This window comes from Eubalaena glacialis, chromosome 7 (genome assembly GCF_028564815.1).
Source record: "Eubalaena glacialis isolate mEubGla1 chromosome 7, mEubGla1.1.hap2.+ XY, whole genome shotgun sequence".
In the NCBI taxonomy this organism is placed as follows: Eukaryota; Metazoa; Chordata; class Mammalia; order Artiodactyla; family Balaenidae; genus Eubalaena; species Eubalaena glacialis.
The window spans coordinates 106,213,344-106,225,360 of record NC_083722.1 but is presented as its reverse complement, the minus strand read 5'-3'; the positions used below and the strand labels follow the sequence as shown (position 1 = coordinate 106,225,360).

Here is a 12,017-nt window from a genome sequence, read left to right as displayed (position 1 = left end):
ACAAATCACACAGGTACATGCACACATATACACACACACGCCACATGCACATACCACACACACACTATACCACACACACACACACACACCCCCCACAAACACACAGCACATACCCTCACCACACACATACCCCCCCCACACAAATCACACAGGTACATGCACACATATGCACACACACGCCACATGCACATACCACACACTGCACTACACACACACACACACACCACATGCACACATATGCACAGTACATTGGCAAGCTCGGGAAGGCCCCCAGGAAACCTGCTTTCCAGAGTGTGTCTCCCCAGGGCGTTTCAGCCTGTCCCAGCTGTTCAGGACACACACCCTACCCTATGCCTTTGCAGTCTCGGGGGAAAGGCCGTGATTCTGCCCCCTGCTGCTCCTCGAGGCCCAGCACCTGAGAGGCTCCTGGAGAGGCAGACCCTCGGATGGCAATTCTGGAGGCCAAAATTCTGACAAAATCCCATCCCACCTGGCCTCCCATTGGCAGCTCTCCACACCCACAGACACCAAATTATTCATTTATTCATTCAACACATATTCATTGATTACCCCAAGTGGGAAGCAGAGATAAGCAAGACAGCCCTCCCCCCCGCCGCCCCCCGACCATGGGCTCTAAACCAATCACCCACCAGTTACCTAGTTAACCAACCATCTCAAATGCTAGTGAAGAGAGGCAGGGCTGCTGGGAGAGCGTGTGCTGTGTGGGCTCAGAGCCGAGAACAGCTGGGGTCAAATCCTAGCTCGGCCACTTACTAGCTGTGTGACCCGGTCTCTCCGGGCCTCCCTGTGCACATGGGAATACTAACAGCCTGCCCCCTAGGGAGCCGTGAGGATACAACTGAGGCTGCGCATGAAGAGCTTAGCAAAGAGCTAGCAGAGTCACTGCTGCAGCTGCCGGGGCCGCCTGACGGTCCATCTGGGCGTCGGGGAGGCTCCTCTGCCAGTGCCTGTTCTCGAGGGGTGAGGGGCAGTGGGTTAGGTCGCCGCAGACAGCCAGCAAGCAAAAAGTCATTTTCTAACGCGCTCTCACAAATGTCATCCTACGGCAGTTGCTGCGATTTACGGTGCTGTGGTTGCTGCGTTTGGGGGGGACAGGGAGGAGGGGGTGTTGAGGATTTTTTAATATTGTAAAATACACATAACTTAAAATTTATCAGCTTAGCCATTTTAGTGTACACTTCAGTGTCATTAAGTACATTCACATTGTACAACCATCCCTACCACCCATCTCCAGAACTTTTCATCTTCCCCAACTACAACTCTGTTCCCATTAGACACTAACTCCTCCTCCCCCTCCCCCAGCCCCTGGCGCCCACCCTTCTACTTTCTGTGTCTATAAATTTGACTACTCTAGGGACCTCGTGTAAGTGGAATCACACAGTATCTGTCCTTTTTTGTCTGGCTTATTTCACTTAGCATAATGTCCTCAAGGTTCATCCATGGTGTAACATGTGTCAGAATTTCCTTCCTTTTTAAGGCTGAATAATATTCCACTGTATGTGTAGATCACATTTTGCTTATCTATTCATCTGCCAATGGACACTTGGGTTGCTTCCACCTTTTTGCTACTGTGAATAATCCTGCTGTGAACACGGGTGTACAAATAACTTCTCAAGTCTCTTGCTTTCAATTCTTTTGGGTATATACCCAGAAGTAAAATTGCTAGATCATATGATAATTCTATGTGCAGTTTTTTGAGGAACCTCCACACTGGTTTCCACAGTAGCTGCACCATTTTACATTCCCACCAACAGTGCACAAGGGTTCCAATTTCTCCACATCCTCGCCAGCACTTGTTTTCTGTTTTGTTTTGGATAATGGCCATCCTCATGAGTGTGAGGCAGTACCTGCTAGCTACGTTTTTTTTCATCTCATTTTTGCAGATGTTATTTATAACTTGTCACTCTTCAAGTCATCATTCCTTGGTCTTAGCTCTAGTGACCCCCAAGCATCCCAAAACAGGAGCATGAATTGTCCTCTCAAAGTTACACCCATAGCTGCACCCAGCACTCCCAAAGGGCTTAGTGCCCGTACAGGGAAATGTGCTGGATACAATGTGGCACTAGGAATCAGGGAAATTGGGGGTAGCCTCAGGCCTGCCCCGCTGCAGGTCTGTGATGAGGAGCAAATCACTTCCCCCCGGGCCTGCTTCCTGCCCCTCAAAACCAACACCTTAACTCCCTTACAGAATTAGAGCCCTGGAGAGCAAGCCTCATGGAAAGTCTACAGCAATAGTAAAACCTCTGGGTTTGTCAAGATAAAAAAAGCCAAAAGAAAAAAGGGACGAGTCCCTACTTCTTAATAATGCATGTAGGCGATTTTAGAGCTCAAGTTCATGGTAACCAATTGAATTACGGAGGAGGCAGCTCTGCCATTTGCAACCATAGATTGTTTGAAATCCTTTTAGGGGAAAATTAAAATATCTCACAGAGGGTAATAAAATGCTGCCTGTTTCACAGGCATAACTGCTTAGCTCTCTTGGGCAAATAAGTAATTAGGCATTTTTATTTCAGTCCTCCATGTCATCATCCTCTTTCATTAGTGGAGGGGGAAAAAACTGTTGTGGAAGATACATAAAACCCTGGAAATCACCAGAAGGTTAATTATAAAATTGTAAAAAAAAAGATAAGTAAATAAATATATAAATTTTAAAAGCACAACATAACTGCATACTGCAGAGACTAAGGGGGGTGCTTAGAATTTCTTTTCCCAAACATCAGAAAGGGGAAACTGTCAGATTCCTCTGCTTCCAGATCAAATCCCACCGAAGAGCTTGGGTGTGGGGAGCCTTCCAAGGCCCATGATGCCTGGACATAGCTGAACATGGCGTGGAGCAGGGAGGGTGTTCTAAGGCTTGACCCGTGGCTCCCAGACCCCCTCTGAGGGACCTGCAGCTCTGCCTTGTTCTACCATCCTTCACCACCATCCACCATCCACTTGAAGGAGTGGGTTGATTTTTCTCTCAGCTAGAAATCATCTGCTAGAGCCTCTCCATTTTACAGATGGGGAAACTGAGGACAAGAGCTTAGGGTCTAAGGGTATGTACGCCTAGGTCAATGCCCATGACCCGACAGGGCTCGGGTCTGCTCCCGGGGCCCGAGTCCTAACTGTGGATGGGGCAGTTGACCAGGGACATGTCCTATTGCCATCCTGCCCCCCGCACAGCCAGTCCGTGCAACATCTTCTAGACTCCGTCTTCTTCTTGCCTGCTGCTCTTTGGAACAACACGAAGGAAGCTGAGGATGAGGATCCAGAGGGTTCCTGTGCAAGGCTGGTCTGAGACCCACAAAGAGCCACTCATGGCGGGGTCGGGGGACACAGAATGCTCATAGGTATTATTCCTCTTCAGTATCTCTCTGGGGTTTGGGTTTGTCTGTGGTAGCTTTTACCACTCCCAAAGCCAGCTCCACCTGAGTCGCTGCACATTAATTTTATACCAGTGGTCTGAGTGTGTATATGCACGTGTGGCGGCTGCCCATGGGAGGTGAGTTTACCTGCCTTATGAACTTCCCACAGCCGCCTGCCAATCCCACCATTAGCGCCCACATGGAGACGTCTCGTTCTTACCTATTCGCCTGTGCCTCCCCCCACCCCAGACTGGTCTGCGTTGAGCCATCCAGCAAACAATGAGTAAATGCCTACTGTGTGCCGGGCTCTGTGCTGGCCCTGAGAATCCAGGGGGGAAAGAATATAACAACTCCTACTCGGGGTGACAAACCCACAAAGCAATTTTCAAAGACAAGGAAATATCTGTGCTGGTCCTTAAAGGGCAAGGAGGAGTTTGCCTGGCAGGGAAGGAGGAAGCAGGGGTGAAGGCACAGAGGCATGAAACAGCTCGTGTTCGGGCAGCCACACCAAGAAGTGAGAGGTGCTGGGGAGATGTGGTCGGTGGTTTGACTGAGGCTCAGGGCAGGGGCTGTGGTGTCCAGTTAAAAAGAAACGAACTAACGCTGTGAATGGGGATGACTCTCAAAAATTGAATGTTACATGAGTGAAGCAAGTTACGGAAGAATATGTACAGCCTCCTTACATGACGTTTTTAACATGCAAAACAGTGCTGCACATATGTACGTTAGGTTAAACTACATGAAATTGCCAATGGTTGGCCATTGTGACATACGAAAATAGCAGTTGCATTTGGTTCAACTTCAACTGAAGTCACAAGGGACATTGCATCCAGAGCACAGAATACTCCCCAGTCATGAAAAGGAACACGCTCCTGACACATGCAACAACTTGTCTGCATTGCCAGGGGATTGTGCTGAGTGAAAAGAAGCCAATCTCCGAAGGTTACATACTGTATGATTCCATTTATATAACATGCTCAAAATGACAGAATTATGGGGCTGGAGAACAGCTTAGTGGTTGTCAGGGGCAGGGACGGGGAAGGGAGGGAGGTGACTGCAGTCATATAAGGGTGGCACGGGGAGTGCTGTGATAAACTGTTGTGTGTCTTGATGATGGTTGTCACAGGAATCTACATGTGATGCCATTGCTCAGAACTAAACACACACACACACACACACACACACACACACACACACACAGGAGTACACTAAAACTGGTGAAATCTCAATCCAGCGGGTTAGATTGTATCAGTGTCAACATCTTGGTTGTGACATTGTGCTACAGTCATACAGGAAGTGAGCACTGGGGGAAACGGGATGAAGGATATATGACATCTCTCTGTGTTATTTCTTATTGCCTGTGAAACTAGCACTATCTCGAAATAAAAAGTTAAAACACACAGGGCAAGGATTAATGCCACATTTAAGTTAGAGTTTCTTTCTAGGACAAGGGGTGCGTTATGCAGATGTGGAGGGGTACATAGGGGGATTCAACTTTATCTGTTAGGCTTTACGTCTTAAAAAAGAAAAATCTGAAGCAAACATGGCCTAGAACTAAGGTTCTCCAGAACTGGAGGGTCTGTGCACAAATTTTTTTTATTATTCGGTCACAGGTTTATGTTTGACATAGTTCATAATTTTTAAACAGCTGATCTTGCTTAATTCCCTTCAAACAGAGCCCGGATTGGGTCTGGGACGCGGAAGCCTGAGGTGCGGGGGAGGGGTGGCCCCACCCACAGGCAAGCGGCAGCCCGGTGAGCACCCCGCCTCTCCCCGCAGCCCCCGGAGAAGGAGGGCGCCCTGCCCCGACAGGTGGGCAACAAAACAGAGTGCGGCCTGCTGGGCTTCGTGCTGGACCTGAAGCAGGACTACGAGCCTGTGCGCAGCCAGATGCCGGAGGAGAAGCTGTACAAGGTCTACACCTTCAACTCCGTGCGCAAGTCCATGAGCACCGTAATCAAGCTGCCCGACGAGAGCTTCCGCATGTACAGCAAGGGCGCTTCGGAGATCGTGCTCAAGAAGTAAGCGGTGCGGGAGCGGGGGCGGGGGGCGGGGCGCAGGCACAGGCCGCGGGGAGGGGCTGGGGGCACCCAGGGTCACAGGAAGGGCCGTGGCGAACGTGGCCAACGTCCCGCAGCAAGGCCACCTGCACGTGCCCTCCCCCAGGGCTTTTGCTACTGTTTCCTCTTAAACGTTTCTGCAGGGAGTCCTTCCTCTTCTCCTCCCTAAGTCACTGGCTCATCAGGAAGTTCTTCCCATTATCACTGTCAGAGCCCCCTCATGTCACTTCCCTGAGCGTGGAGTTGGTAGACGGCATGATTTTTCACTGTGAGCCGGTCTCCTCTGACTCCAGGTGCCAGAAGTAAGCCTGGAGAACTAAGCAAGTCAGCCCGCCTCTCTGGGCCCCAGTTTACCCATTTGTACCTTGAGGGGGACTCAACCCTGGTCACACATTAGAATCGCCCCAGGGAGCTTTTAAAAAAAACACACTGATTCCTGGACTCGCCCCCAACAAACTGAATTGGAACCTCTGGCGTGGGGCCCGCAGGGCGGGGGTTATTCAGTGCTTTCCCAAGCCATCCTGATGCGCAGGCAGGGTCAGGAACCACTAGCGGAGGTTTCATGCCCTCTGAAAACCATTTTCGCTGTGGAACTATTTTTTTCAGATGAAATCTTGTGAAGATGAAACAGAGCAAAGTAGATCTGCTCTTGCTGAAATGGCCTGGGGCAGATATTACAACAAGGCCGCCTGATTTCTTTTTGGCTGGTCCTGATTTCATCCCTGCCTGGGGCCCAGGGGCCAGGACCACCCCTGAAGCATTATGGGAGATGGTCTGGACGAGCCCTGGATGACCAGCCACGGCCAGTGGGACGTCACTGGGGAGGTGGGGGTGAGCTCCGAGCCCGTCGGAGGGAGGGTCTTTGGGCCCTTGGCTGGACCTTACCCGGCCCCCTCCCACCTCCCCCAGGTGCTGCAAAATCCTCAACGGGGCGGGTGAGCCCCGGGTCTTCCGGCCCCGCGACCGGGACGAGATGGTGAAGAAGGTGATAGAGCCCATGGCCTGCGACGGGCTCCGCACCATCTGCGTGGCTTACCGCGACTTACCCAGCAGCCCCGAGCCCGACTGGGACAACGAGAATGACATCCTCAACGACCTCACCTGCATCTGCGTGGTGGGCATCGAGGACCCCGTGCGGCCCGAGGCAGGTGCCCCGCCGTGGAGCTCGGGGAAGGGGGTGAAGCTGGGCGTCCAGCCTGCTGGGTGACCTGGCGTACGTCGCCTCACCCCTCTAAGCCTCGGTTTCCCTGCAAGGCCCACGGGGTCTTCTCTGTACCTACTCCTAAACATTCAGACTCTTAAGGCCAGCGTAGCCACACTTATCTGCTTGGGACATGGGGTGCCACCCACAGCCTGCCAGCCGGCGTTGCTCTACAGTGAAGGCTGCCCTGCCCTAGAAGCCTCAGAGCAGCCAGGATCTCCTGTCACAAATCCATAGGCCCAGATTCCAGGGTCCCTGCAAAGGAGACGCCCAATAACAAAGGTTACCACACTCAAGAAAACCCCAAATGTGGGCCTCCCCGTCAGCATTTAGAGTTCTCCCCATCCAGACCAAGTTTACCAGTTAGTTTTCCCTAGTGACGCAGCGGGCAGTCTGCCTCTATCAGGTTTCCAGGGGAACAGAGCTGGAAAGTTAACCAAAGGTCAAATTCTCAAGCAGAAGGGAAGGGGGTGGTGACAGCACCCCCTCCCCGTAGAGATCGAGAAAAGTGATGTAATATGTGTACCTGCTGGGGTGCTCAGATGACAGTGGATCTTCAGTCTCTTTTAGCTGAATCTGCATCTGGGGGGAAGGCCAAGAATTCAGGGCCGGGAATTTGCAGGGTTGGGGAAGGATGGGACGTGCGTGGTCGGTCGAGCTGCGCAGGCTGGGAAGAGGGTGTGGGAAGAGGAGAGAGCTGCCTCGAATCTCCGAAACGCTGCTGTGGGCAGGCAGAGCGAGGTCGCTCACCCTGGGAGCCCGGGAGGCAAGGCACAGGAGGGGCTGGCCTCCTCTTCCTCGAGGACTAATGCTGCTGGGCCCAGATTGGCCTTGGCAGTGGGATTTGGTGATGCTGCCCCTTGGGACTGTTTCTGACCAGGATTCTTGGCCCCCTTAATCAATAGAAATTGATAGAAGGCCATACAAGTTCAGGCAAGGCTTTATTGGGGCTCCTGCTGCAGCAGGGGGGAGCGAGAACAAGTAACAGGTTCCCTTGCTCTTGGTTCCTTCTATGGGGTGACGGTAGGGGTGTGTCCAGGGGTCGGGCCGAAGGGGTGGCTGAGGTCGTCTGCCCACCCCTTTGGTGGTGTTGTGTGCAGGGGGCAGGTGCAGTACCCTGCTTTTGCTCCCGACTCTTCAGAAGTGGCAGTTGGGTTCTTTTGGTCTTTTTTTGTATCTTGTTGTCTATAATTTGCCCCAACTGGGCATGCACGCGGTTATATTTGGTCGCTTATAGTTTCTTTGTATGTCGTTGCTCGGGGAGACGTCTGTCCAGGTGCAAGCACTGCAGCGAACGGTCCCAGGTCCCAGCCTGTCTCAGGGCGGCCTTCCTCCACCAAGGGCAACTTCAGTGTCCCCCGCTTACCCTGACACCATCCTCTGGGGCCTCTGGCTGTTCCCTGCTCCTCCTGGAGCTTCCATGTCCCCTTCTTTCAAGTGAAAGGGAGCAGGCAAGATGCCCTCCAAGCTCCTGGCCCCGCTGTTGTAAGACTCTGCATTCCAAAGACTGAGTGAAATTTGAAGGTCACAGACGTGGACTTTCACATTTAGGCAGCAGGGAGAGGGGTCAAAAGTGTGAGTTCGGGCATCAGATAGACCTGGGATTTTGAGTCCCTTGGCATGATGAGCTGCGTGACCTTGGGCCAGTTACATAACCTCTGTGAGCCTCCATTTCCTCATCTGAAGACTAGGGACAATAATAGTATTCTACACACATGCACACACACACACACACACACACACACACACACGCCTCCTCACTCCCACCCCGAGCCTAAAACAGCAAAGGCAATTAATGCCCCCGGTGCTTGGCACCAGAGCCCATATGCGTTTGCCTGCAGCCTGCACCTCTCCCTGGACACACAGCCACTTACCAGTCTCCCTGTGGGACGCCCGCTCATTACCAGCTGCTAATGGGCTCGGGCTTTGCTGTGATGTGTTATCTCCTTACAGGCGACCGAGATGCGCAGTGTACAAGGCCGGCCTGTGGCTCCCCCATCCTTCCTGCCCCCAGACCCCCCTCTAGCTCCACGCCCAAGCCCCTGCCTCATCACCCGGGGCGAGGGAGGTATGGAAAGTGGCATCGGACACACACTTTTTTGGCCGTGACCCCAATGATAAGAAATGTATTTTATGTTAGGACTCAGCAAACACACACAACCAAAATACGACTCTCACAAAGTAAAGTGATGCACAGAAGTATTTTCTATTCTCTTCTATTTCTTCTTTTCATTTTTTAAACTCTGGTCACCACCCACGAAACTGATTTCAAAATCCACTAGAGGGGCATGACTCAAGGTGTGAACTGCTGATCTATTCCAAACTCCTTCCCACACTCCCAATTTGCAGAAGAAAACACAGAGGCCCAAACAGGGGCAGTGAGGTGCCCACAGTCTCGCTGTAAGTGGCTCACCAAATCCAGGTTAGAACAGGTTTTCTACCTTCCTGCCTGGGGCCTTCTCCTGGGGGCCACAAAAACGAGAGGGCAAGTGGCTGTGAGTCAGGAGGGTGAGGAGAGGAGAGAGAGGGCCTGAGAGGGCTGAGCTGGTTCCCTGGCATTTTCTGTTGACACCAAGATCATCCAGAGAAGCTGGCTTCAGGCACAGACTCTGGGAGGGGGTGCTGTCCACCCAGCAGGGCTGGGAACACATTCAGCCTATGTCGGAGAAAGGGGGCCTGGATCCAACCCCAACTCTGCCACTAACAAGCCACTTCTCCTCTCTGTGCCTCAGTCCCCTCATCTGTAAAATGGGTGGTCGGCCTGGGGGCCCCTCAGGTCCCATCCAGCTCTAAGGTTCTGAGCCAGCTGCCTGGGAGGCTTACTCTCATGCCTTTCTTTGCTTCCCCCCGTCAACACATCCCTGTGGGTGACCTTCTCTCTCCCCTGGGCTCACCCCAGGGTGTGGATTTGGAAGCTGTAACTGTGTTGGAGGGCAGGGACGTACTGGAGGGACACAGCAGTCTAGGGACATGGGTTCTCAGCCCGCCCCTGCCGCTCCTTCACAGAAGACCTCCGGTGTATCGCTGCCCCGGGCCTCAGTTTTTCCATCTGAACAATAAGAAAGTTGCATGTCAACAAGTGAGGGGCACAGTGGAGTTACTGGTGATGCTACCTGAAAGTATGAAAGCTCAGGGACTTCCCTGGCAGTCCAGTGGTTGGGACTCTGGGCTTCCACTGCAGGGGGCATGGGTTCTATCCCTGATCAGGGAACTAAGATCCCCGCATGCTGCGTGGCACAGGGGAAAAAAAAAAATGAAAGTATTAAAGCTCTGACCTGTTGACTCAGCATCTCCCGTGGGGCGGGGGTGGACGCAGGGCCTGAGGAGACAATGGTATGGTTTTTGATTTGTTTGTTTTTTTTAGGCTAGGTGATGTATGGAGCCAATTTCAAAAGGTTCGATAGCACAAACAGGGTGAAGTAACCCCCCATGCCACCCCCAGTCCCCAGTGCCCACCTCCGAGGCAGCCACAGTCACCAGTTTCTCGGGTGACCTTTGGAGAGGGTCCCTGCCTCCAGTGAGCGTGTTTGTGTATGTTACCAGGACAACCGTGAGGCCGGCCAGAGAAAAAAATCCCCACCCAGACCGCCTCTAGGGTCCCACAAGCCTGGTCAGATTCATTTGCTGCAGGAAAAGAAACTCGGCCTCCCTCCCTCAGTTTCCCCGTCTGTCAAGGGGGAGAAGCTCATATTGCCTTCCTCCCTTGAGAAGACAAAGGACAGAACAGATAAAAACAGGGTTGCAAATCCCCCCTCCCCCAAGATGCTACAGTGATGCATTTTCCAAGTCTGATGGAAGCCGGTGAGGATGAAGCCATCAGGAGAGCAGCGGCCTGGGATTTGCCGGGTTATCCGGGGGTGTTTGGAACCCTCGGAGTCACAGACAACTGCTGTCACCACAAACAACAGATGTTTAAAAGCCTTTATTTAATGAAAACAGGAAGCACCCATTTCCTGGCTGGTGTTCCTCAGTGAGAAATATCTAGGATAATTTTAGCAAAAAAAGGAATCTTTTTTTACAGCTATTTTATCTATGGGGAAAGCACATTTGAACCAGATCAATGCCTCTGGGGCTTGGGTCTTCATCCTCTCTGCATCCTCCCTGCCCGGAACAGTTAGATGTTCCATAGCTGTTTGTTGCATAAATGAGTGAGTGAAGCGATAAAAGGAAGGGCTGAGCAGCTGCAGGAGGTGTCCCATTGGGTTGGAGGGACCAAGGATAGCTTCCTGAACAGAGAGCGTCTCATGTGCAAGATGGGAAAGGTTTGTGACACACAGAGATTCAGGGAGAGAGGGCATCCCAGGCAGAGGGGACAGCACGGGCAAAAGCACAGAGGTGGGAAGGGATGCTACGTGTTTGGGGACTCGTGAAAACCCTAGCTGGGCTTATAAAAGAAAAGGCTGGGAAGGGAGCTTGGAGCTAAACTGTAGAGGGTTTGCATGTGCCCGTCCAAATCCATTCACCCGGGTCAGGCTTCGAGGGACTTAAGCACAAAGGTGTTTCACAGTGACCCACATTGACCAAGCACCTACCCTGCACGAGACCCCTGAGAGGGTTCTGAGCGGCTGGCAGCCCCTGCCCTCCAGACCCACAGCCTAGTGAAATGAAGGGTGAGGGGAGGTATAGATTCATGGCACGCGAGAGTGTAAAACCGGACAGGACTGAAGCACGACAAGGACGTCCAGTTAGGGGCCCATTGCCTGTAAAGGAAGTGGAGTAACTCGTGGTGGCCAGGGGAGGCTCCTCCAGTGTTTCCAGATCTGTCCTGAATCCCCCCCACCTTCAGGACAGGTCACAGGCCCCTAATATACCTGATCCAAGGGTCGTGGTGGGGAGCCCACCCCATCCCACCGCCCCAGACACCTGCGCCTCTAAGTGCTCTAGATGCCCACTGCACCCCCATCCGATGCATCCGCATCTGTATCCTTCCTCTGTGTCCCTGTACCCACCCTGAAGCGGAAAGAGCAAACAAGGGAGCCCGGGGTCAAGCGTCTTGCCAGCCTCCTCCACCCACACATCACCAACATGTGCTGGCCCTGAGCTTGGTGACCTTTGCTGCTGTCACAGAATTCTCCAGCCTCAGTGAAGGGCGGAGGCTATCACTCCATTTTACAGATGAGAAAACCAAGGCTTAGGTGTGAGCCCAGGGCAAAGCCCAGCCCAGCCTTTTGGCCCCTGAGCCCTCTCTCCACAGGGCAGAGACACTTCCACTGCACAGAGTAAAGTGTGGGGACCATAAAAATTAGCCTCCTCCTTTTTTCCCAGTCTGGCTTGTTCAGGGGAAGCCCAGAGGGTGGGGATTCCAAGCAGGCAGATTTCAGCTTCTTGAGACAGTCTTGAAAACAGAAGTCTTCCTAAAACATGGCACCCATCACCTCATTCCCAGTT

The 12,017-nt window shown here is 52.6% G+C and overlaps 1 protein-coding gene across 1 annotated transcript in view; it reads left to right on the top strand.

Moving 5' to 3' along the window:
• The window catches only part of ATP2B2 (ATPase plasma membrane Ca2+ transporting 2), a 347,108-nt gene that overhangs the window by 310,433 nt on the left and 24,658 nt on the right, over positions 1 to 12,017 (top strand). Inside the window, exons 15-16 of the mRNA XM_061195585.1 lie at positions 5,148 to 5,389; positions 6,338 to 6,572. Coding sequence (XP_061051568.1) covers positions 5,148 to 5,389; positions 6,338 to 6,572 — 477 coding nt within the window. The remainder of the gene's footprint in view (positions 1 to 5,147; positions 5,390 to 6,337; positions 6,573 to 12,017) is intronic.